Source organism: Lepisosteus oculatus, chromosome 4 (assembly GCF_040954835.1).
Source record: "Lepisosteus oculatus isolate fLepOcu1 chromosome 4, fLepOcu1.hap2, whole genome shotgun sequence".
Lineage (NCBI taxonomy): Eukaryota > Metazoa > Chordata > Actinopteri > Semionotiformes > Lepisosteidae > Lepisosteus > Lepisosteus oculatus.
In genome coordinates, this window is record NC_090699.1 from 63,486,099 (window position 1) to 63,511,861 (window position 25,763).

The 25,763-nt window shown below is 38.8% G+C and overlaps 1 protein-coding gene across 2 annotated transcripts; it reads right to left on the reverse strand.

The window, feature by feature from the left end:
• Positions 1-1,468: 1,468 nt before the first annotated feature.
• dcp1a (decapping mRNA 1A) lies at positions 1,469-25,395 on the reverse strand. Of its 2 annotated transcripts, none has more exons than XM_006631125.3 (10): positions 25,073-25,395; positions 24,669-24,709; positions 23,457-23,584; positions 13,224-13,290; positions 9,508-9,646; positions 7,205-7,321; positions 5,669-6,391; positions 4,992-5,057; positions 4,581-4,802; positions 1,469-3,837 (listed from the first exon to the last, which is right to left on the reverse strand). In XM_006631125.3, the coding sequence occupies exons 1-10, from the start codon at positions 25,205-25,207 to the stop codon at positions 3,757-3,759; spliced, it is 1,719 nt and encodes a 572-aa protein (XP_006631188.3). In that variant the 5' UTR covers positions 25,208-25,395; the 3' UTR covers positions 1,469-3,756. The 2 variants fall into 2 exon arrangements, with proteins under 2 accessions (XP_006631188.3, XP_015203645.2); XM_015348159.2 differs by having other exon boundaries at positions 4,581-4,787; positions 25,073-25,389.
• Positions 25,396-25,763: the final 368 nt, after the last annotated feature.

A 25,763-nucleotide genomic window follows, 5' to 3' on the forward strand; every position in this document is an offset into this window, starting at 1 on the left:
AACTGAAAGACAAAAAAAAGTGGTAATTATTGTGGTCAAAGGTTACTGACATTATGCTAAAATTAAGGCAGTGTTTTTTTTTCCATATGGGAGATTGGCACTGGAAAATCACAGTATTCTGTATACAACCTGAATTATGCATCTGTTTGTTTGCAGAAGCCACATTTCTTTATCTAGAATACTGGATGGCCATTCTTCAGCAGGAGGGAAATGATGCGAAACAGGCTGCAGTCTGATTTATACTTCCATCCTGTTGGACATACAAAAAGCAATCAAGTACGTTTGCCTCAAATATGAGAAACATGAATAAATCGGTTTTCTGAAACTAAATGTGAATACAAAGTTTAGATGTAAAATTTACTACACAACGACACTACTTGGTTAAATCCTGGTTTACTCCTATAATAGTTACTTTACAATACTTTTTTTTACCAGACAATGCAATGTAAATACAACTCTGGGAAGGGCATTTGGACTTTGTATTATACGTCATATTGAACATGTAATATACTTTATAACAATGGGCTTTATATTTCTATATTTATATTAAACTGTTTTACATTACTGTAAAACACGTTAGAGATCTGTAGTGCAATAATAAGAACTCGAAGAGTAAGAACCACATAAGTGTCTGCACTGCCACCTAGTGGACATCCATGAGTACCACTTGTGAACTTAACCGGCAGGAATGCGATTTTGTGAAACTCTTTCCAAAGGTCGCTGTGTATTCAATGTGGTTAAAAATTAAAATCACATCCATCTACCAAACATTGTTTAGATATGTAAATCACATTTATGGCAAACTACGAAGGAACTACAAAAGAGGAAGATGAGGTGTTATCCGAAGGCGGCTTCATTGTCAAAACTTTTTTCAACTTTGGCAAATTTGAACTTGTTCCTAGTATAAACTAGACTGTAAAGACAGGGACGCACTATTTCACAAGTTGAAAACCCACAGTTGAAAGTGCCAACAAATAGCAATAAGCCCTTAGCCAGTACAATGACATCTACAAAGTTTTCATTACATGTAATGTGTAAAACACTGATTTAACCCCCAATACAATCTCACTCTCAAACACTGCAAATTAATTCGCTTATCTCCCGAAACACAGCTGCACTATCTTCTTTGTTGGTAATATTTGTCTTTGTTGTATTGGACTGTGCCATACATCCCACTTCCCACAGTGGTTAAAAAAAGCTTGAATTAAATTCTTTCTGTAACCACTACCAATTAAACATTTTCTTTCTACCCTTTGAATAGATAAAACAAGAAGTTCATGTCAATCTAAATGGCCACATTTAGGGCGAATGTCTTTGACTGGTATAAATTCAAGGAAATTTAATCCAACACAGGGAATTCCCAGGAAATGCGACTGCTCCAGCCTCGTACTCAACGTGAAATCTGCTTAAATGATCAATGGAGCACGCTGTATACACGCATGATAAAAAAAGCAAACATTTTAAGAGGTGCTGAAAAACACCAAACTTTATTTTTAAGATAAAAAAATATAATTGTAACTGTACAAAATTGTGACAACAAAATAACCATAATTTACAATGAAACTTACAGACATCTCCCCAAAGGTACAGAATTTTTATTAACCATACCACTGTCAAGGCAAACTGGAAAACAATACTGGTTGAAAATGACAGCTTTTGGCTTAACAACATCTTTCTTTAAAAATAATCCCAAATTTCTTTATAGGATTACAGTACTAGAAAACAAAATACTTGGGTCTTAAATGCAGTGATAAGGAAACAAGAGATTCACATCAGGACAGTAAAATTGACTCTAAAATATTTTAATCTTAAAAAACTTAAATATGGACAGCTGCATTTAAAAGCTACATGCTTCGAACCCGAAAACTGCATCTTTTTAGAAACAGACTTAAAAATAAAGTAAAACTAAACAGCCTTGTCATTTCCTTTACTCCCACATAAAGGCATGTAGTGACCAGAAATGTAATATGCTGTATAACTCTTAAAAATGATCTGGTCTAAATACTTCACATTATGTTGGCAGGTAATTTACTTCTTAGTCTTAAAGCTAATGTCTGTGAAAAATCTGCTTCATTTGTAACATCTTCATTGGCTAAAAGATTAGATCTAGGCTCAAAAGAAAACCATACATTAATGCATCATGTTAATACCCTGCATCATTTAGGAGATGTGGGGGCAGGGGTGGAAAAAAGACATCAAACCCCTAATCATGAATACATTCAACTTCACAATCTGGTTTACGACAGTTTCAGGAACTTACGATCTCAACTGCCCTTCTCAGACGTTTGGAACAGAGTTTCTTCTAGATTAAGAAAGGTATGAAGTTTCTACATCCAAAAGCAAAGATTTATCACTGCACTATTTATCATCGCAATGGCTTCATGTTGTGACTACTGGAAAAAACGTGGTTTGGGTTCTCAGCAACTTTCATCAAAATCATCAAAACAGTCAAATGCAAAATCTTTGCTTCTTGACACTAGTTTTGTCATAGTACATATACACACAGTATCTTTGAAAGGCAAGGGGGGATTAGAACATACTTTTGTCAATACCAGTTGTAACAGCAACAAAAGTCATTAGCACGAAAGCAGTACATTTTCAGAAATTACTTGGACACAGTCATTGTAATGAAGAAATTTCTATTTTTTATGCACCCACATCTGCTGGACATTTATTGGAATCATTATCAGTTATTTCCACATGCTTGAAAGTGGCCTCTCAAGGTCTTTTAGAACAATCTGTGCACTCAGCCCTCATGGCAAAAGAGGCTGATTTATTGGCCTGAATCAAATGAATTAATCAAGCTTCCATTACCGAAAGGGATTTAAAAAATAAACTTGCCTGGCTCTAGCATGGGGAGTAAGCAAACTACTGATGCGAGAAAATGTTTAATAATGTGATTATTAATCAGCACTGGGGACTAAGCCTTTATTGTTGCTAACGAAATCTCTGTTGAAATACACATTCCTCTTTTACCATCCACTGGTAAAATGACTACGAAAATGTCCAAACTACTGTATTTGCCAGTTTTGATATTTTTAGAAAATGGATGCTGACAGAACCGTTGAGGTGACGGCAAGGATAGCAAAAACAAAATCACCTGTATATGAAAATTTTACATGTCCGATTAGTGTCTTTCACCTGGCGTTCAGCTCACAAGATGTGACTGGGAATGGGTCTTTTAGTTCATAAGGCTGCAATGGAAAATGTACTGGTAAAGAAACCCCAGGGTGAATATGACATCCATTCAAAACTATCCCCATGTTAGGAAATCAACACTTTACTGCAGTAGGTATTTACTGCATGACCAACCACACAAACTGCATTGTCTCCCATGTCTCACAAAAAAGTAATGGGCTATAGTTCAAGCACAAGTAACATACCAATATCCCTCAAAACAGTGTGATAAAGAATGTACTTAAAAATTAATTGCTTCCATTTCATAAACTGACTGACAACTTCAGAATCACACAAAACAGAAAATAACACTTCAATATGTTGTAACTCAACACAAGAGCCATTTTTTTTTCTCTAAGGAAACCCCACTTGTAACAAACCAAAATGTAGTTACAGTTCTTCTGGTTGAATATGCCAGTCTTGTTCCATAGTCATAGAAAGCTAAATATAGATGTTGTTTCTTAAATATATCTCAGTACTGCTACACACTAAAGAGTACCTCAGTATTTTAAATAAGGTTATATTTCTGATTGCAGTTCCAGGAGTTCATAGTCACGCCACATTTTGGAGTCCCACTGGCTATAGCTTAATGTTGTTTAGGTCCTTTGCTAGAACTTGTAGATAGGCTTCATGAATGGTACTGAGGAACTTGGAATCATTCTGTTAAAACAAGAAAGGAAAAATAATTACAACTGTTAGCCCAAATCAGTCTTGATTTAACATCCATCAATCCATCCGTTATCTAACCACTTCTTCCCATTCTGGGTCACAAACACACACGCGCACAAGGGCCAACCTTCCCTGAAGCCCATTAACCTCCCAGCATGTTTTTGGACAGTGGGAGAAAACCAGAGTCCCTGGAGGAAACCCACACAAACGTGGGGAGAACATAAACTCCACACAGACAGCATGGAACCCAGGGTCCCAGCGTTGCGATGCCAACCACTGTGTTATCCTCGATTTAACATTTCCAGACTTTTGCATTTATATTTACTTTACAAATGAATGTAGTTAAATGAGAACACACAACAGTTATTAACATTAAAGCATCCAACAATAAGGCATTTACAGTGCCCCTTGGATAGCTCAACCCACTGAAGTCGCCTGCCTTAGTGCAGGCTGAGTTCTACGATCCAGAAGCTGGGGTTATATTACTAGCTAACTGTGATCAGGACTACCCAGTGCTGAAAAGTCAGAATCACACAAATGGCGTTTCCAAATTAGATAGGTATATATATATAAAAAAGTAACAACTCTAAATTTCAAAAATATTTATCGCCATATTGGAACAATCTAATGTTTGCCAATAGCAACGCAAAGGTCAGTGAAGCATTTAAGAAATGGAATTTGCTGCCACTGAACTAGAAAGTGTTAAAATAGAAAAGAAAGAAAAGGAACCGAACCTTCAGGAGGTGAATCAAGGCGTCTTGGAGCTGGGTCTTGCTGAACAACGCTGTGGGGAGACTGGTCGGAGGTTCGGCTGTCCCGAGAGTTAATGGAGAGGTAGAGATGAGCTTGATTTCGGTCTCTGTCGGCTTGGCTGCAGCCTGCTGGAACACACTGGGGGACAGGAGGACTGATGGCTCCACTCCAGACACCGCTGAGACAGCCTGCATGGGTACAACCTGCAGGTAAAATACCCAGAGCACTGCTCTCGCTAGCAGAAATACGTCCGTGCTACCAAGACTCTAACTTGATCCTAAGGCCCTGCACTATGCAACATTTGGAAAAGCAAGCTGCAAGCAAAATATGATATCTATGACTTTTATTATGCTTCAAGCTTAAGATGTATTAGTCTCTGAACGGACACTTACTGGTAATGTATTTGATATGCTTTTAGACTGTGCAAAAACATCCACTTCTTTATTTTGCGGAAGAGACTGAAATAGAAAAAAATGCAAGGATTATAGAAAAAGTGTAGGACACCACACCTAAAAAATCTTTCAAGTTTTGAATGGAAAATGTACCTGCCATAAATATCAAATACACATCTGCTATAAAAAAAGGTCCACGATACATTTTGATAAGACTAAAAACAGCCTTTCATCTATGAAACCAATGGCAAAGATGATTCTATTGAGTAAATAGATGACAACAAAGCTAGAATAGAAGAACAGCAGATATAAAATTACCACTACTAAAAAGACAGGGGAAGCAGGCAGATAATGATCACTATCAATAAGTCCTGTGCATCCACACTTTTTTTTTTCCCCTCTCAGTATAAGTTTAACCGAGTACAGAGTGGCCATTTCTATGCTCAGATCAAAGATAAATGCACATCAGCTTCAAGGACTCTTCCGCAGTTTCGTCACGCTCATTTTGCAGGAGCTTCTTCCTCACTTCGGTATTTGGCTTAAGACATCCAAAATCCAGCAAAACAATGACTCATTAAGCTGCACTTGCAGCCTCATGGGCATCGTCAAATGCGATGTCATTAAATTGCTGGTTTTGTTTCAATTGATTGTCACACCTTACTGTTGCCAAAGATTACCTGAATAGGGGCCACTGGCATGCTGTTGAACGCTCCTGGTTTGACCACAGGCTCCTTAAAGCACTCCGGTGTTGCCAGATGGCTGTGGGAAGGCAGGAAACTGGGAGCCAGGGCTGGCTTGTGCAGGACTGGCTGCTGCAGCTGATCTTGCTGTGAGGGCGTCTTGAGCTTGTGGAGGAAGTCCTGGTTGATGAAGCTCATGCCGACGGCATTGCTTCCTGCGGCAGGGGGGCACAGGACAGGCTGAGCGCCCACTTGGGGCGAGGGGTTCAGCGGCTTAGAAGCTGGATGGCACACCAGGAGTGGCGAAGACATGTGGGCCTGCTGCATCCCCATCATCTTGCCGCCATCGGAGCCCCGTTTAGGCAGAGAACAATCCGTGGGGCCAGGGGGGTGAAACACTGGGCTGGACTGGATGTTGTAGTTGGGGATTTTCTTCACATCCGGTACAGGGACGAGCGCTGCAACAGGGTGCATCTGTGTGGATGCCTCGTTCTTGGTAGGGGTGCCCAGGCGGTCACTGCAACCCTCCGCTGTAACTCTGGGCATCAGCACTGGCTCAAAGGGGAAAGGCGGCACAAAGCTATGACTCTGAAGGGAACTATCGGGTGGGCTTGGTTCTGTGGCATTCTGATTGGGGAAACTCATGAGGTTCTGTTCCTTCGGCAAAGAGCTCCCAAACAGCTCCTCGATGGTTATCTGTTTCAGCCCCGGGTGAACAAGCTGAGGACAGAAATTGGAAGACCCAGAAAAAGACATTTTAGACAAGTAGGACTTGTGAAAATTTCAGGAAGAAGATTCCTGAAGCAAACATAAAATACTAAAAACAAAAAACTACTTCATATAGCTTTAAAAGTAGCATCTCAGAACGTGTTTTAAGAATTGCAAATCACAAAATAAGCACATACAAGAAAAACAGGAGGTTAGACGTGCAGTAAAAGATACCTGGTCATTAGGAAATGGAGCAGACACGGACGCTAATTAAGTAAAAGCCTTTCTGAAAAAGATTTTGAGTCTAGATTTAAATGCACTCAGGGTAGGCGACTCTCCACTATCCTTGGGGATAGAATTCCAGAGCTTTGGGGCGCAGCTTATAAAGAGCATGGGAGACAAACAGGAGACCGGAGTCAGATGCATGAAGACTGCGAGATGGGGAGCAGACACATAAGCCAGAAAGGTACTGAGGTGCCAAGCCATGCAGAGCCTTACAGGGTACGTGTTCAATTCAAGGTCACATTCTAGGTTTGCAAAATAAAAGAAGGCTGCTTACAAAGAACATTTAATTTAAACCTTTTTTTAGAAACACATCGGTGGGATAACAAATCACTTTGACAGGCTTAGTGATGTGGCGTTTAACTGATGTAAAACCAGTTTAATGGAAACGGGGGAAAAAATCCCTTTCATAAAGACTATTCTATAAAAAATGAAACTGAATATCAGGATACTGAAGTTATCAGATGATGCTGGAGAACACATGGTTAGGTCTCTATGGTATTTGGATTTTAACTTTCTGAAAAGCATTATGACTGACAGTACCTTATCTTGTTGGGATAAAGACTGTAAGTGTTCAGCTGATTCTGCAGTAGATTTAAGTGGCTCACAGTTATGAACAAATTCAGTGCTGGAGGCAACATCTGATTCACCAGCTTGATTCTAAAAAAAGAAAAAAAAACTTTTAATCTCTTGATTTTAAAAAGTAATAAACATTGCATTCAATTTTAACATTAATGAGTTTAAATGCTAAAACACTGATGTACAACAACCTACAAAGTGGCAGACTGGAGGAAAGAACTGCAAAAGAAATTTAAATTCCTGCATATACTGTACAGTGCTCACATAGGTATGGGACAACAAACTTATTTCTGCTTTACAGCTAAGCAATTTGTATCGGTGACAAGTGCAAAATATTTTTGGGGTTATTTGCATTTGACCACAGAACAAAAATTTGACCCAGTGACTTTCAGAGTTTAAAAGTCATTATATCCCTTTGAGAGAATAACTACATGAAGTCAGTTACTTAAAATAACAGTGTTGACTTCGCTGGTCCAATACTTTTGAAGGGCACTGTAAATAAGGATACTGTACAAAGACTAGATGAAAACGTATGTGAAACAGATTAAATTCCCAAACGTGCATTACTCATCATAACCACAAGAAGGCAGCAGGACAAGATGTGTAGCCTTGTCTGCTATAAACACCAAAGAACTAAAAATAAACTCACATCTCAAAATTAGTTAACTATAGAGCAGTGTACTAAAGTGCTAAAATATCTTTATGAAAAAGTGGGAGAGAAGGTAAATTATACACTCTTATCCCAAGAAAGTTACCAAGTAAAATTGTAATTTGGTAGAAACAGAACTAATGGACAAAGGTATTGCTGTATATTTTCTCATACTCAAGACAGCTTTAACAGTATTCTCTTAGTACAATGTGAGACATGACAGATAAACCCAATCTGCATTAATGTGCCTACTGTCTTCACCTCCCCTAGTGAAAAGTGCCCTACTTTCCTGCCTTTCCAAATATGTCCTCATTTCAACAACCGCTTTTGTGCTTTCAGGAGAGCTTTTCCATGCATTCTGTCACAATAAATAAAGAGAAATGTGCTTTGTTCCCACACTCAGTCTTAGCTCAGGTGAACCCATCTCAACTTGGGAAGGATATTCTTTTGCCAACAAAAAAAGAAAAAGTCATCCTATTAATTACCCAAGTTGTTTTTATTAAAGATCATGATTGTTATTTTATTTCAAATGGACTGTGATTAATCAGAGCCACTGGGAGTTTAAGTGCTTGTCACTGGCACCGCAATGGTGCCCAGTTGGTAAGATCTGGAGTAAGGGAGAGAGGGAGAGACATGTTACAATATTACATTTAATGAGTCACATATTGGTCATTTATGAACTACCCCTAAAATTACACTGCCGTGTAAATTGCATGATGCAAAAACAGGCTTGAAGGGTCAGCCATTCTCACATCTGGGCCTGATGCAGGCAGTGTTGGAGGATTAATCCCAGATTAAATCACTCTAAACTTCCTAAATCCCCTCTCAGTGAGTATGTGTCAGCTACAACCACAGCCAATCGGAAGCTGCCAGACAGAACATAGTATGTAAGGATTACTGTATGATCCATCTGGAATGAACTAGATGGCAAAATGAAACGTGTTTGGAAAGGAAAAAATGTAAAAAGGATGCCGTCATCATTTTTTTATGTACAATTTCAGACATGCACTGAAAGGGTGCACCAAAAATGAGTTTTGCAAAGCCCCATGGACAGGCTAAATACGATTGTTTTTGTTAGGGACAAAATACCTAGTGTAGTGAGACCACAATTACAAGGATTTGCAGCTATAAACAAATCTTAAATCTCCTTTCCCAATCTTACACTTGGCATTGCTTTAAAGCACTGATATAAAACACCGATGTGGTTGGTTTCTTATGACTGGGTTCGACTGAGCTAAAGTTCTCTCTCTGAAAACCCTCTTTCCCAGGAAATTAGGAATTCTTTGTTTTTTTCCCCCGCAAGAAATGTTGTGGAAAACAATAATAAACAGACTGGAAATTAAATAACTTTAAAATACCCAAGAGTGGTAATTAAATAACTAAAACAATAAGAGCTTTTGATAGCCTGTTCTATCCCTAGAGTCCACACCCCTTTGTGCTTTCACATATACAGCCGTTCTAGATTTTAAATAGCCAAAACAACTTTACTCCTAAGCAGCTAAGACACAAATAAGCCATCTAAACTACCAAGTAGGCTATATTCAATATCAGACTGGAAATATGGGGGAAAAAGCTGTCAGATGATAGAAGCCACAAGTAAACCAAACCTTTGACATACCCTTTCGTATTCATCCTTTGCTTTACTGAGCATCTCCAGGATGTCAATAGGCCTCTCTTCCGCACTGCCATTGCTCTTACTGGGAATGTTTCCATCAGGGGATGCCTGCTTGGCTCTTTGTATTTCCTGTTTCACCACTCTGCAAAAACACCACACAGACTAAATATTGATTAAAAACGTGACAAATGCTAGAATCTTTCAAACGCACTATAAAGAATACACCAGTGTCACTTGTTGATATCATCTTTAAGGGGAAAACATTAAGCAGTTGGACATTTCGGAATTTAAAAATGGAGATATTGCGTTCCCACCCACTAATATTTTATAGACTTCCTTTTAAAAGAACCCTCTCAAAGCACTTTACAGGAAAAGTAAAAACCAAGATAAGGCGATAAATTTAGCACAAATTAACACGAAAGATTAGTAATGCAGTAGAAGGTGCTAGGAGCAGACAGACACCGGTTATATCAAACTTTCTGAGGACGGTTTTGAGTCTGGATTTGAATGTGCTCCTTGGGGATGGATTTCCAGAGCTCTGGGATGTAGCAAGACAAAGCCCTGTCACCTATGAATGTAAAAAGGCATGAGGGACAAACAGACCAGAATCAAACAAATGAAGGATGTAACGTCGGGAATGAGAAGATGGAGAACACGATAAGGGAGAGTAAGGATACCGAAGTCGATATGAAACTGACAGGAGGCTAGTGCTAGGACTCCAGGACAGGAGAAAAGTGATCAACTGCATGTGATCTTGTCAGGATGATAGCTGCCGAATTCTGGACTTATTAATGTTTGTTCAATGAATATTTACCAGTGAACAGGACATTGCAGTAACCAATTCTAACAAAGACCAATTTGTTCACCAGCTTTCCTGCTACAGAGACAACATATAGTCTGGTGATATCTCTGAGTGGGAAGAATGATGTTTTTACAATATTTTGCACAAGTAGGTCAAACAATATGAACGTCTTGTGGGCAGTTTTACAACCTGTCTACATTAGCTTCAGAAATTACAGTTCATATCTGGGCTGTTGATAACTACCATTCTGATGTAATCAGACACCTCATCTCCATGAGAGAATAGGTGTGATAACCATCTCAAGAGGATAATTCAAAGATGTCTGTTTTAAAATCATCTACAGAAAAAACACTGCCTGCAGATTATAAAATATACATATTGTAATGGCAACAATATTAAGATGGCTTATTTTTCCTTTATCAAAAACAAAGGATATTCAAACTTGTTCCCTAACCTCAGGGTAAATATGGTTACAAAAAATGTATGATTTTCTTGCCCAATTGCAATCTGAAGCAATTGTTCTCTTGTGTGCAATTTCCATAGAATATCCTCCCTAATATGGAGGTCAGCAAGTGTGCTTCAGCAAATAGTGATGTGCTTGTAAGAAATAAACATTTCCAATGATGCCAAAAATCTACTATATGTTCTGTAACCCATTATAGACCTTGGGGGAAAAAACCAACGAAGTAAAAGAAAAGATTTCTCACTCTCATTTTCTAATCAGTACAAGACCAAGTGACAATTGCAGACTAAAATAACTGAAGAAAGAAAATCTAGGTTTTACAAAGGAGGCTGGATTCAAAAGCGTAAGTGGCACACTTCCAGTTCATGCAAGTAGTTCACACCTTCTCATTTTTCCTTCATGTGCTTGGTAAAACTGCAAAAAGAGTCGAAAACAAATTGGTCTGACAATTTAAGCCATGCACTCTGTATTGCTTAACAATTTACAAAGCCGCCAGCTTGAGTGGATGATCTCTCTCTCAAGTAAATGGGGTTATAAAATGGGTGCTAGTTTAAGTCTTCTGCTTTCCTTGCAAGTGCACAAATAAAAGGGGAATCAGGATGTTTAGAAGTGAAGCCTTGTAGGGCTGGTAAATGTTGTTTCATCTTGTTTATGGACCCATCAACACGCATCTTTCATAAAACGGCAAGTACAGTTAATTTAATACAAAATTAAAATACGTACATATAATAATCTGTTTTCAGATGGTTGGAAAAGTGTTCTGAGGCAGCTCTCCAGCAAATGACCTACTTCTCACTTGATTGTAAAATCTTATGTGTATTTCTTTTATACGAGAATCACAAAGCATCCAAAATCTAGTTCAAGAAAGTCCATTTAAAAGAGCTTGGCTGGATCCAGTGACGAGCACTAGAAACTTACAAAAGGGAACAGGACAAACAATGCTATTTTAAGATGAGATATCTATTAATTGACCAGGTGGCGGATCAAGAAATCAAATGTTTCCCATTTTTTTGGAAAACTGTTTAACATTCTTTAAAGGAACACCAGCATATTGAAATCTTGAACAAAAACATCTCTTGATACCAATAGGCATTTTGACCAAAAAAAAGCCTTTTATATAAGTGAATAAAGGCAAAATTTAATATCGCAACTTGAAAACATACACAATTAGACAAGATTTGGAAAAAATACTTTAAAACTGGCTCTCCCATATTACATAAGGCTTTTCTGTTAATCCACACACAACACTTGCCTCTCCAGTTAGATCAAAGGCAAAGCCTGTCCTGTTTTTATATCTAGTGACTACTACTCTTAACCTTGCACATATTATCAGTGTTAATGCCAGCTGTTACTTAGGGCAATTTTTCAGGCAACGCACATTCTCTTCTTGTTACTCCATTTCCTTAACTTGGTACTCAGATAATAAACAGGCATAGCGTTTACCCAAGTATGGGTACATGCAAACCCTGAACAAGCTTTCTTCTCAAAATAAAAACGAAATTGCCCATACAAATAGATCCTCCATGACCTCCATCTTTGCCGAGTGGCTCATCACCGTTGGGATAAACCAGCCAAGTGAAACACTCACACTTGCGACTTCCCTGGTGGCCACAGCCCCACCATGGTGTCAGCAACGGACACGCTTCTCCTTCAATCGGTGTTGAAAATATAGGCTTTCATAAAGTTTCCCACGAATTGATCACCATGTAACAAGGGCCAGACCTACTGCGCTTTTAACAGTCTACACTGCAAAGCAGATCATGAACACTCTTCCTCCAGCTGCCTAAAGTCATAACCCTGCCATTCTGGGCTGGGTTACCTCTGTACATACTCTGTCGTGGGTCAAGAAATGGGCCCTATTGTAACGGAAGGGTTTTCTAAGGGACAGTGTCTGTGTGCCACTAGCTTGTGCCAATCCAGGTCATGAGCCCTAAGTAGCTCCCCCTACCCTTCCTGAAGGTCACCGTGTCACTTTCAGTTCCAGTATTACACAATAACTCTTTCATCTGCAGTGTTTGTGACAAAAACATACCCACGGCCAACCTGTAGGTTCCACAGTGCACGATAATTAAAATCATCATAAAAAGTAATTTGCATTAGGATGATAAATGATTAATGCAAAGAATTATGATTGTGCTGCAAGGTCTATGTGAAAACCTGTGGCATGACGCTTTCTGGGTGACTCTTTAGAATAATTTACGTAGGAGTATATCTTCTGAAAGGTGCCCAAAACACTTGTTACCATAAGAAATGCATATCGGGGAATCCAGACATGCACGCTTGTTAGGCTAATTAAACCTTTTTTTTTTTTTTACAGAGAGGTGTAGTTGACTCTATAATTCAGTTAGAATGTTGTGCCTACAAATAAATAGGTTTATTATCAACTAAACATGAGGAATACAGAATTAGAATAAGGAACAACATTGCAAGAAAGGTAAAATATGACATACTTACTGTGACATGAGCTGAGCTATTCGTTGACAGTCATTCTTGTCATAAAACCAGATGCTGTAAATGGACACTGTGGGAGGAAGGAACAGAGACGTTAAACCAATATTAGGTGTGGAGCACATTTCCTGCAGACTTCACAGGAAGGTCCAAGCCTGATGGCAAATAACTGCAAGTGCAGCTTTGATTCAAGGCTTCATCAGTGAACCACTAACTACTGGAATCTGAACCACCATTAATTAGCAGTTCTCCACTGGGAACAGCCAGAGGTATAGTGGCACAGAAAATCTGGCAATGGCTAAATATGGAGAAATATAAACATGTTTTAACTGGAAGAGATCTCCTCCTTTAAAAATATCAACGGGAAGCTGTTTTAGGCAAATTATGTTACACTGCTTTGAACAAAATACAGTACCTAAGTGTCTAAATGCACCAGATGCACCAGAACAAGTGGACCACCACACTCCCTAACAGAAGAAAAAGAATGTTCCTAGTTAACTAAGCCAATGGCAGGATTCAGCACTTTGACCAGATCAATCAAAGCAATAACTCCTGGTATTAAAAACTGTACTGAATCCCTTCTGGGGGTGGGGAGTTAAATATAGAACTCGGCCCACCAATTATGAGTAGCAAGCTACTGGGTTTTAAAACCCTGTTAAAGGATTTGTCTTAAACGTTTCAAGTGCTGGACAGACCCCTAAATATGGACGAGACAAGGTTTACTTAAAAGATATAAAAAACACCATAACTAAAGAGACTCTTCTCAAAACCTCATTTTTTCCCCAATGAAAAAATAGACTACAAAGCCCTGTATACTCTTACAACATTAAAACACACAAACTGCCAGATTCTCTTTAATGTCCAAGTTACTGCACAGTGATGATTGAGAAAACAAAAACTCTCAAACTTAGGAAATGAGGGAGGTTTGTGGCTTTAACAACCCCTATTTTTAGAACTCAATGAAAAATACTGTAAAATTAAATTACTTTTGATGGCTTCCTTCTGAGTTCTTAAGGTCAAGACTTGGAGGTTCAAAACATGGAGGAATAAGTGATTTATAACTACCAGAACAATATTCCTTCAAATGCAAAAGAAAACGAAGCTGTAATGAAGAAAGAGGCTGGAGCCCAGACCATCAGACCACATTTCTTTCAGTATCACTAAAGAGGGGAAAACACTGACCTATTCTCCTAGGGTTTAAATGCAATACGCCACAAAGAGGCTTTTGCGTGTTGAGGGATAATCATTTGATGAAAAAATCAACTCTAAAGGCAAAAGGATTTGTTTCCTGAAAAATAAACAAAAATCCAGAAAGATTTATACAGTTAAGTCAATGCTCCTTCTATTGTTAATCCTGCATGTTATATTCTACATCAGGAGGAAAGAAATCCATTGTACACCCTCTTATCGCCAAACCTTAACACTACGCCCTGCCAACCGCACAACACTTTAGGAATGAGATTAAAACAAAGGTAAATGTTCCCTTTCTTAAGAGGAAAAAAAGTGCACATTTTTCAAATGCAAAAACGGATTGATCACGATTGGATCACCAAAATCCAGATGACCCAAATTTAATGCTAAAATGGTTTCAGCAAATCACTCTCAAAATACAAATAAAGGAGTCAATGGCTTTTTTTGGAATACATTAAGATGTGCTCATCTTCAACCCATGTTAAGAGGGATATCATGATTGTAAAAGCTGAACCTTTTCTTTGAAAGATATAGTCCATGTAAAGATACCCCACAGCTTTAATGGCAGCCTAATGGGCAAAAAAGATAAGGAAACCACTCAGTTCCCTCACAAACATGCTAGCAGGAAGCCATAAATGCACGCGAATCAGCTCTGTCTGCCGAATGTATCTGATTGTTTTCTTTGTGTTTCTGGCGAGGAGTCACAAGGAGTTCCCATTAAGGTCTATCATTGTCGCTCAAGAGGATCCACAGAGCAGGAAACACTTCGCTTACCGGAGCGCACAGCTAGAAATGACAAGCCTTCACGCTAAAGTAAACATCACTGTGTTTGTGCACAAGGGCAAACAGGTCTCCAACACAAGGGGACAGAGGGTGTCATTTGCCCCCAAAGACTTAGTTACTAGGTCAGCAAAATCGGCAGCTCAGTAAAGGTGGCCACTCTGAAAACACTTATCTCGTGGAACAACAAGCATAAAAATAGCCTCAAGACAAGGAGAGCACTGGCATTTAGCAGTATGCTTTTGCATCACTGCACAATAAAATCTTCATTTCCCTGCTATGGCCAGACACAAACCCACCTGTTACAGCCTCTGCTGTGCAGACAAATTGTTGCCATCTCCATTCCAAAAATAAATAAAAAATACTTTTAAAAGCGTTGTCCTTTCCAGAGCAATCTGAGCAAGACTACTCTGCCAAGCTCCCTTTAAATTCCCAATCACCATGAAGAATCATTCTGCCATGGAATAAAGAAACTGGTATTTCTTCAAATATGACAAATGCTCATCAGTGTATGTAACTGCAACTGATTACAAAGAACGCAGTAGCCCCATCAAAATAACCCTCCCGTAATTTACATTTCTGGATCTAGGGGATGATGGCAAAAGATCTAGACATATCCTTAGACTGCTACGGTGATAAACTTCACGCTTGAGTGTATGGACCGGCAGACAGAATGAACAGCGAGACAGACATGGGATCTGAAATTACTAGGATTATTTAAGAAAGCAAACAAGCACTTCTGCATCGGCAGTGCTCACAGAGGGGAAAAAAACGGATGACAAAGGAGGACAAGGAGCAAATTTTGTGCTTAAGAGCAGTGTTGATTTCGAGGTGTTGACGGACTTGAGCGAGTGCTGGGCGCACAAGCTCAACAAGGAGCTGGTACATCCAATCAAACGGAAAGCATATCTCCAGGGTCTCTCTCAGTGCGCATTTGTCAGGGGTCTGGAGGACTAGGGGGGCAACAGCTTTTTAATTATTTTTAAAGTATTATCCTAAAACTAACAAGGCAATTGGGTTCAAGGTTAATTGCATCTCGCATCCCTGTCCTGCCTCACACAAATCTGGTGCGACAGTTTGTGGTTCACAGACAAGAGAAAGCAGGCATTGGTATGCATATTCACCACTCCTGTAACTATAGTTACTGCGGAGCCATAAATACATCATTAGGGAAGAATAGACAGCCCTGCAAAACGTGAACTGCATTTTCTCATGAGTGACTCAAAAATCTCAGCTGTGAAAGCCTCACTGACAATGAAATTCCCCTCTTCCCCTCAAAGCAGTGCATGTGCATTTCAAAGCATCTGCTGTAGCACCAAACACAGCTGCCAACTTGCTATAGAATTGTTTCTTTACAGTAGCAAAAAATGTAGTATACTTTTTCGTCCCTGGAAGTACAAAGGTTCTCTCTGCCAGCCCACGTATATAAAAACGACTGCACTGATATGCTGAGGTGGAAACCTCAAAAGACGTTGTCTATCACAAAGGCTCGTTATGCAACACAACCCCATGCTGACATTTTAAAAGAGAGACACCAGGTCCTGAAATGGATTAAGGAAAACATGCTCAGCAGGCATGATTTAGATCAAAGTAAAAAGTGTTTCCTTAAACTTAAGCCCAAATGAGAAGTAAAGTAACTGTAAAGTAACAGGTAAAGGTTCATTCCATGCTGAAAGGAAAATAAAAGAAACAACATTTTGGCTGTGAAGCCCTTTTCATGTGTGATGGAGAGAGGGTAGAGAAGACCCAAAGAGAGCAGGTAAGAAGGGACAGGGAGCAGTGGAGAAACAGGCATGAAGCAGGTGATAGTGAGAGTCCAGACTCGGGGAGAATGGGAGGAAAGGTGAGGAGAGCCGACATCTGCAGATGAATAGAGAAGATTTAGAAGGAGATTAACATGGAACATGAGTGACATGGGAAGATGCAACCCAAGTTTAAAAATATTTTTGGTTTTGGATGTCCTTCTGCAACAAGAGTTCTGAAGTCCCTATGTCAGGACGTAGACAGAAAGATCAGTGACTGTAAGATCTTGGCCGTTAAGAGTTGAAATGGGGAACTATCGGTTTGGTGATATGCTTGATTCTCACAGCTCTGACATATTCCCTGAAATGGTCAGGCAGGCTTCTTCATGTCTCGCCAATGTAAATGGCTGGGCATTTTCTATTTTTCAACATAAATGTAACTGTCCTGCACCCAGTGAATACTACTTACTTTAACCTCCTTGTTGTAGCATTCTGTATTCTTTCCAAGCATTCCTGCAATGATAGCCTAAGGTGAGGAACCATCAAGCAGTCACAACCTGAAGAAACCTATTTTGTATGGAGGCGGCCCACACAAGAGGCCACATGCTACCCTAGCACTGCCTCTTACTTCTTCAATGCCTGGTCACTGCAGAGAGGAGCACTGATAGGGCAATGCAGTACATGCAGTCACTGGCACTTTCCACAACCAGGGCATACTGAACACTTTCCACATCAAGAACTGTAAAACCAAAATTGAAGAAAAATCTCCTTATTTCACAAAAACCAGACATTTTGAAATACACTACAGACACAATGAAATATACCTATATCTGTACCCATTAAATGCTTCCAGCAATAAATGCTACAGCTGGGAAGTGAAAAATAGAAAAACACTCTGCTGATTTACTATATATTTAGGCATCTATGCTTGCTACACTACCTGGATTAGCTCAGGCAAGTCACTGCTATTAAAGTCCTTTCTTAAACAGCAGAATGACTCAGTAGCTATTTCATATTCAACACCCACACTGATGCACAGTTGCTTGCAGGAATAAACTAAGTGCATCCATTCAACTGACACTGTTCAGAGAAGCTTCATAGACTTCCCAAGATAAGGGGGAAGGGAAGTGGTGGACCTATTCTCAGGTTCTCCAACAAAATAAGCAAAAAGCCAAATGGAAAGATTTTTTTAATGTTTTTACTAAGGTTAAAAAACAAAACAGTAAAATTGTTACAACTATTGTAGGTAATTACTGCAATCAGCCAGATCATTGTCATCAAACCCACAGTTACAATAAAGAACATAATTTTAATGTGCTAAGGGTTTAAATAAGTGGAAATTACTCTAAACAACTAATTATCTTATTGTTTTCCGAGGAAGTATTTTTAAAATAAAAGTAAAGCTGTGAATCATAAGAAACGGAGGGGATTCGGTTCAGAGCGTATCTGTAAATTCTGCCAATGATGTGTGTTATCAAGCTTATCTATTTTTGGAGTCTCAGATCCTAGCAACGATGGAGTACTATGTGCTAATGAATTTACCTGGGGACTTGCTGAGGTTTTCAGAGCAAGCCAACACTGATCTCCTGTTCCCCTCATCAGCAGCAGGCAGTGACAGCACCGTCCCTAACACGTCTCCGACTGATAAGCAAAGCTGCTGTTTGTCAAAGCCAAAGTATGTCCTCTATCAGAAAAAAAGCATTGAGTACTTTTGGTAATGGAAACGACTCTGTATAAAAGTTTTTAAAAAAAACATTCCCAGAGGCTTTAGCCAGGCCCCTGTTGCTGAATCTTATATATTCTTCGCCGGTGATCGGTGGCGAGACATGACAGGGTGACAACAGCATTAGTAGCACTGCTCAAGTAAGCAGTGTGCAAATCTGGAGGCAGAACACTTCTCGGCAGGAGTCTGAGAACTCGAAAGCTTCCCAATTAGTTATTCTGCACTGCTCTTTAAATGAAACGGTAAATAACATCTACATACATAAGAGATTTAAGTAATATCTATAACACATGGCTCCAAAGTTAAGGATTTTTTGCATTCTTCCTACTCTGTTCACCTGTTTTGCCTCTTCACATCAAACCGAGTCGAGCGCTTTGCTGTGCAGCGTGGAGCCCCAAGGACATACTCTGCTTTCTGTTGCAATCTACTGCTTGGGCTCCCTCTTCCTCGTTACCTACCGCTTACCTCTAGGTAAATGTGAGCCCTTGGACGGACAACAGGAGAGACAAGACACTTCGCCTCTCATTTGGTTAGGAGAGATTCTTTTTTTGCACTAATGCCATTCTCCTTAGGCTGCGGAAATGAATTTCTCGCATCTCTCCAAGGAGCACACTTTGATCAGAAAACCTCTGTATCAGGAGCCAGACCTTAAACATAAAGGGAAGGTAATAAGCGAAATGGATTTGGAAACTTACCTTTTTAATGCAGTTCGAGGTAAGACAGATTTTTATTACTTTTAAGAAATGGGAGACTGTGTACAAATTCATTTGGGTGTGCTGATGTGCTGCAGGCTTAAGAAATAAAAGAGCTTAATAGCAGAAACTAGCAGAAATTATTCCATTTGCCAACGCAAGTAGTTCAGACGGCAGTGTGTATGGTATTGGGCTGATCATGCAGACTTCTCAGCCTCTAAACGTGCCAAGCACAGATTCTTAAGACAGTAGGGTATGTAATCAATGTGCACTGCAATAAACTATCTAGGCATTTTACAGTAGTATGCAATTGTGGACTCCATTAAATTATATCGCTCAAATTTAACAACCATATCAAGAAATATTAGAAAAATTGTATTTGAAAGAGAACAGAAATAATGGAATATCCAGTAGTCCCTAAAGACAGTTACAATCCTTAACTGTGTACTTCAGCAGTTACCTTATTCTGAATCCATCATTCAAGGTTTGCTATTACGGTATTAATATCAAGTTGTATCACTTAATAAAATGATTAATAACACAAACAAGTGTGCAAAATACATTATATTAATCACAGAAAGCCTCAGAAAAGTTGCCTTTGACATCAAATATCCTCAAGAGGAGAAATCCCACTATAGTCATAGGTTAATTTTCAAAAACCAAATTAAGTAAAAGAGGGTCATATCCAGCATTATAAAAACAAATACATTTTCTTCCATGCAAGTGCCTACTCCCCTTAAACTGTGTTAAAGTGATACTAAACCAATACGTAGCTTTTCACCCCCACTTACGACTTGTTGTTGGAAGAAAAAGTGAGAAGAAAGTTTTTGTGTGATGAAAAAGTTTCAAGTCAATCACCATAGCGCGTCCCAAGACAGCAGTATCTTTAATTTTCAAAACAAAATGGCCATGAAAAACGCCATGAGTTAAACAGGAACCCCAGTTCACATTATGTTAACTGTATGGTCACTAAAATGGTATTTGCCAGGCCTGGAATTCATCGGCCAAACAGGTTTTACTTAAGTTTTGTTCGCAACATGGGATAAAAAAAATAAAACAATTACAGTCAAATAGCAGGCAGCTTAATGCAGAAATCACATCTCGCTATATTGTAGTTTCATTACCGTTAGAATAGAAGTGAACTAGCCAAATGCTTATTGAGGAAGAGCATGCATCCTTACAAGACATGTTTTGCCAAGAAGGTGGTGCCTTGGTTTGGGCTTATGAAGTATTGCTGCACTGTATTGTGAGCTGTCTAATGCAGGTTTGCGTGCGACGAAGTTCTCCAAGTTTCACATCAATTAGTACACTTAGATTTCCCAAGTTAGTGGTGTTTTACAAACAAAACAGCAGATGTGCAGCCATTATGTTGTGCAATCCATTTTGCCATGTGTGTACAAGTATTGCTCGAACATCTAGAGCGTGGAGTAAGTCAAACATTCCTGGAACACTTTATACAAGAGCTGCTCCAAAAAGCTGATAAGATGATATTATGGAAAAAAATCGAGCAACCTCTGATGTACAGATAGACAACTGGGAAAACACAATGGCCATCTCGGTACACACAGGAACAGTAGCGCGTCACGTGGTAATAGTCTGATCATTATGTAGAGAGCACGTCTGGAGCTAACTGGCCACCATGATTTTCAACAGCAAACGTTAGTGTTATGGGCCAAGTAACAACAATAAAGACAAAGAAAAGAAAAAGTAACCAGTTGGACATCTTGGTTTGCACAAGTGCCTCAATTACACACACATTTAGTGCTTCAATTTGATTCTGGCAGTTTTTACAAAGACTACATGAACTGATGTGGGCAAATAAAAATGAGCAACTTTCAGGTGCAAACTTGAAACAGCTTTGGCTACTGAGAAAATGTGTATTTTCACTACAATTGGTGCAGCATTTCATTACGTTTTAAAAGGATTTGCAGAGAGCTGGGTCAAGGCCATCATTGCGTTCGATGCAGAAACCTAATTACATCAGAAACTTAATGGTACCCAGTATAACTCTCCAGCACGGTGTTTCTCAGCTGCCAGACCTCCAAACACGAGTTTAAAAAGAGAAGAAAAGAAAAACTTTAGAACCTACAGAGGTTCCATTACTTAGAAGCTTGGTTCCATGTTCCTTCTCATCCAGGGGTAGACAGAATAAAAGTCAGTTGCCATAAAAAATAAAAAGAACTGTTTTCCTTGAACTGCTGAACATTAGTCATATATATATAATTGCGTTCAAAGGCTTTACGGTTTATTCAAAATGCAATTAATATGATTATACAAAGCAAAATACAACTGCATGAGAAAAATGTATAAAATCCCATGCATGCAAATCATAACAAAAACATAAGTAAAAAATCTAGCTGATAAAAGATTCAGTTTGTGATTGGCTACTATTTAACACGAAAGCCTTGTGTTTTGCAGAAATTACCATCACAAAAGCATAGCTTTCCCTTTTACCATGTCAAATGGGATTTAGCATTGGGGGGGTAAGTTAGTAAAGAAAGCTTTCAAAATATTTCCTTTTATAGAAGTAAGATATCAAGTGAGACTTGAGAAGCTCCAGTGACTACTCAGAAATTCCACCAACACTGGACGGTTATCTAGTCTTGCTCCACTCAGGGTATAGTTTAAAGTAGAAAATGTTTTATGAACATCTGATTTTACTAGATAAAGTAAGAGAAGAAAATACATTTCAATTCTAAAACCCTCCGGTACAATAATCAACTGATCTAAAACATGGTAAACAGCTCTGGTCTGGTAGTGATAGTGTGTCCGACAGTGAATAATTCAAGAAGTCTATAGAGTAATAACACTGGCAGTGGTAGATTCTATGATTAATCTGTCAATGCAATGTCTTATTCGGCCAAATACACTTCTCACTGCCTGCCCAGCACTTTATCCACATCGGTATGACATTCTAGGCATCAACTTCACCACTCCTTTGGAAACAAACAGGGAAACCTCCACATGTGAATACAGTCAAACATCTTCACAGTACAAATCAAATAAACGTGAAAAATACAATTTCACACATAAACCACAGCAAAAAGACAAGTTTTGTGCTGGATGGCATCTTCTTCATGTGCACCCTATTCATAACTTCAAATATGGACCTGCATGTTCACTATCAAACTCCTGGCTTCAAAATAGAACCGAACTCAACACTGACCAGGCCATCCACAGCACATAACCAAGGCAATCAGATGATCCAAGGCTTCCTATTCGTCCCCACTCACTCATGTTAATGTTGAAAAGTGCACCAATCTCTCAGTGATTTATGAGAAAAGCACAATGATGAATTTTATGAGACCCTCCCACCCATTTTCTTCATCTGCTGCCTCCAGCTATACTTGTATTATCAATGCCCACGGTCTTCAGAATGAAAAGTTCAACAGTTATTCTAGTCCAGAACATACTTGAGGAAGAAGCAGTTTCTCCAGGAAAATGCAACTTGGCAGGCAGCAAAAACAGACCAAGGAGAGCACCCAACAGGCGAGTGATACACATCACCAGACGGGTGCTGCTCAAGTGAAGGATGCACATTTACAGAAACTACGGATTTCTGCTGTATTGTGCAGTTGGCCCCTGGAGACAACACTGCACTTCATTAAGACAGCTTGTGCTCAAGTGCTAAGGAAGTGAATCCACATTTCCCAGGGGCTAGCATTATCCTTAATAAGAGTGCTAATGTGTTCTAATGCACACTGTGGGGCGCTTTCTAACTTACTCATGGAGCCAACTTTGCAAATCATTTGGAAACTAAGTACCACGAACTACATGAAGAAGGCCGCTCATTCCAGCTAGCAATAAAGTTAATGACGGCAGCCTAAAAACTCTTTTTGATCAAATGCCACCAACGAGAATCCTGTGGCGCATCAGTGCTGTCTACAGCTAATTCACGTGAACGTCCATTTCAAATCCTTCCCTTTTCCCAAAAAGAAAGTCTTCTATACTACAAAAACTTCTCCAACAAATCTGTCTGCATTTTTTTTTCCCTTTTCAACTCACATTCTAGAAAGAGAAATTTGTGACTCTCTCTCTCTCCCCCAGGTCTCTCCACTGCTTCTTGACCTAGTATGAGATAAAGTTAGAAACAGCACAAGAGGGCACTTACAGTTTGAATTTCTGTACAGAAGAAATGGGTCCTGGAGCTGAAACTCTAGGTCTTTGTTAATGGGCTCCACAAGATTTTTCATGTTCAGCCGGTTCATTATCGTAAAGCCATGATATGGAGAAGCTGACCTACAATTAAAAAAAAATACCATTTTCAAATTCTGGAATAACACCTGTTAAAAACCTGGCAACTCACACAAACGAAAAATTCAATTTGGGAAAACTTGAGCTCAGCAACATTAAAACCAGTGCATTTATTCTGCATATAAAGAGCGCTAAGTGGAGTAAGTGTTCTACAGAAGTAACATTTTTAATAATTCAGAGTTAGTGGGCTGTACCTTCCATGTCTTGACTGAGTATATGATGCAAAGCCAACCGTTCACCGAGTTACATGTTGCATTCTGTTTTTGCAGTGAAAGATTGAGAGATTAAGATTTCTCAACAGTGTAAATTGATATTTTTTATCACACTGGCAGTCATTATGCCATAAGTGAATCTTAAAATCTGAAGGTTTGACTTGTAAATGTATACTTCTAAAAATGTTAAATAGTTCTAATACGACTTAAAATTGCCAAAATGTCTATCCAGTGCCAAGTGAATTGTGACCTATCTTTCAGATTTAATTTAAAACTGTGGTCTCTGACTCACTGGTCTACAGCACTGGTTACTGACACCTTCTTCTCTCCTATAGATTTTCAGTCTTAACAGTAGCTTCTGATAAAAACTAATTATTATACTGGAAAAGACAATATGGTTTACATCCATGATGGACACATTTTAAAACAGTGGCCTAACTGTAAATCCTAAGTGCTCTGGAATCTAAAGCAATGAATACAAAATACGTTACTCTGTTTCAATAAGTGTTCATACTAGCTGTTTCTTTCTGCAGATGGGAATATATTGTATTATGTGCTTCACAGCTCCTTCCAGAATTATTACTCTTTACACCTGAATTGTTAATTTTTCCATTACTTCCAAACCGCAAACTACTCTTGACTATTAAACTATGAACGAGACAGCTTTTTGATAAGATATTTTAATAAGATAGTTTGAGATTTTAAAAGATTCTTAATAAATTCATAAATATTGAGGCCTAATCTTGACCAAAACACGTGTACTGGTGACCAGAACCTTGATTGTTTTTTTTTTTTCTGGGATAGGGGAGGAGATCATAGATATAAGAGATACTCGTATCCGACTTCGAATACGTTACCTGGCGTACACAAATAAGGTACCCTCAATGTCGGTTTTCTCCTGGAATATAATACAAAAAGAAAACAATCTTAAAATCTTACTTCAAACTCCTTTTCACCTGTTGGTTCAGTCTAAATTAACATAAATTATGCAACGCCAATTTTAAGAATTCCATCTACAAACACCAGATGTACTAACAAGACTATCCGTATCAGCATTTAAGATACTCATTCACCTTTTTTTTAGATTCAGAATCTCTTTATTCGAAACCGTTCATTAAAAAAACATTTCCGCTGAAGGGAGAGATGTCAGTTTAATATAAAAGTTGGTTTCAATATGTGCTCCATACAGAAACTTCACTGAAACAAGCCTCAGACTCGCCGCTTTCTAAACTATATGTCGAAAAATTTTAATACACCTTACCCATTCGTTTGCTTTGGAGTTAAAGGTATAGAGTGCTACCTGCCCGGTTACATCGATGATTCTATTAATATAAGGGTCATTCTGTTTTAAAGCTGCCAGACTCATATCATGTCCTACTTTACTGATAGCCTCCATCTTGGATTCTAAATCCCCAGTACGAGCATCCTACGGAGGGATTTCTATGAACACTCCCTCCTCGTAGGGCAACAACAGACCTAGAAATAAACGTTCCTACTGTAACAAAGGGCTTTTTCGTTCCGCTTAGTTCACTTTCGAAGGGAAGGGGAAAAGATTATTAGGTCACTATTCAATCGTAAAAGCCGATTTAAGATTTTAGTACTGTTTTATTTTTCTTTCTCATCAGGCTAATCATGATATTTTAGGAACATTATAGAAACACACAGAGATGAGTATCCGACCGAGTAAAAATCGAAATCCTAATACCACTGAAAACACTCATTTCAACCAGAACTAAGCTAATCAACGTCACAAACTCCAAATAATTGCGGACTATACTCTTATGTATTTATTTATTTTCATTAAAAGAAGTTTATATATTTTACCGTTATCTAAATTGTTTAAAATTATTACATTTTGCTGTCTTCAATCTATAATGCTGGATTTATACACACACGTGTAAAATATAAAACCTGATGGTGGCCACAAACTAAATTTAATACAGACGTATGCA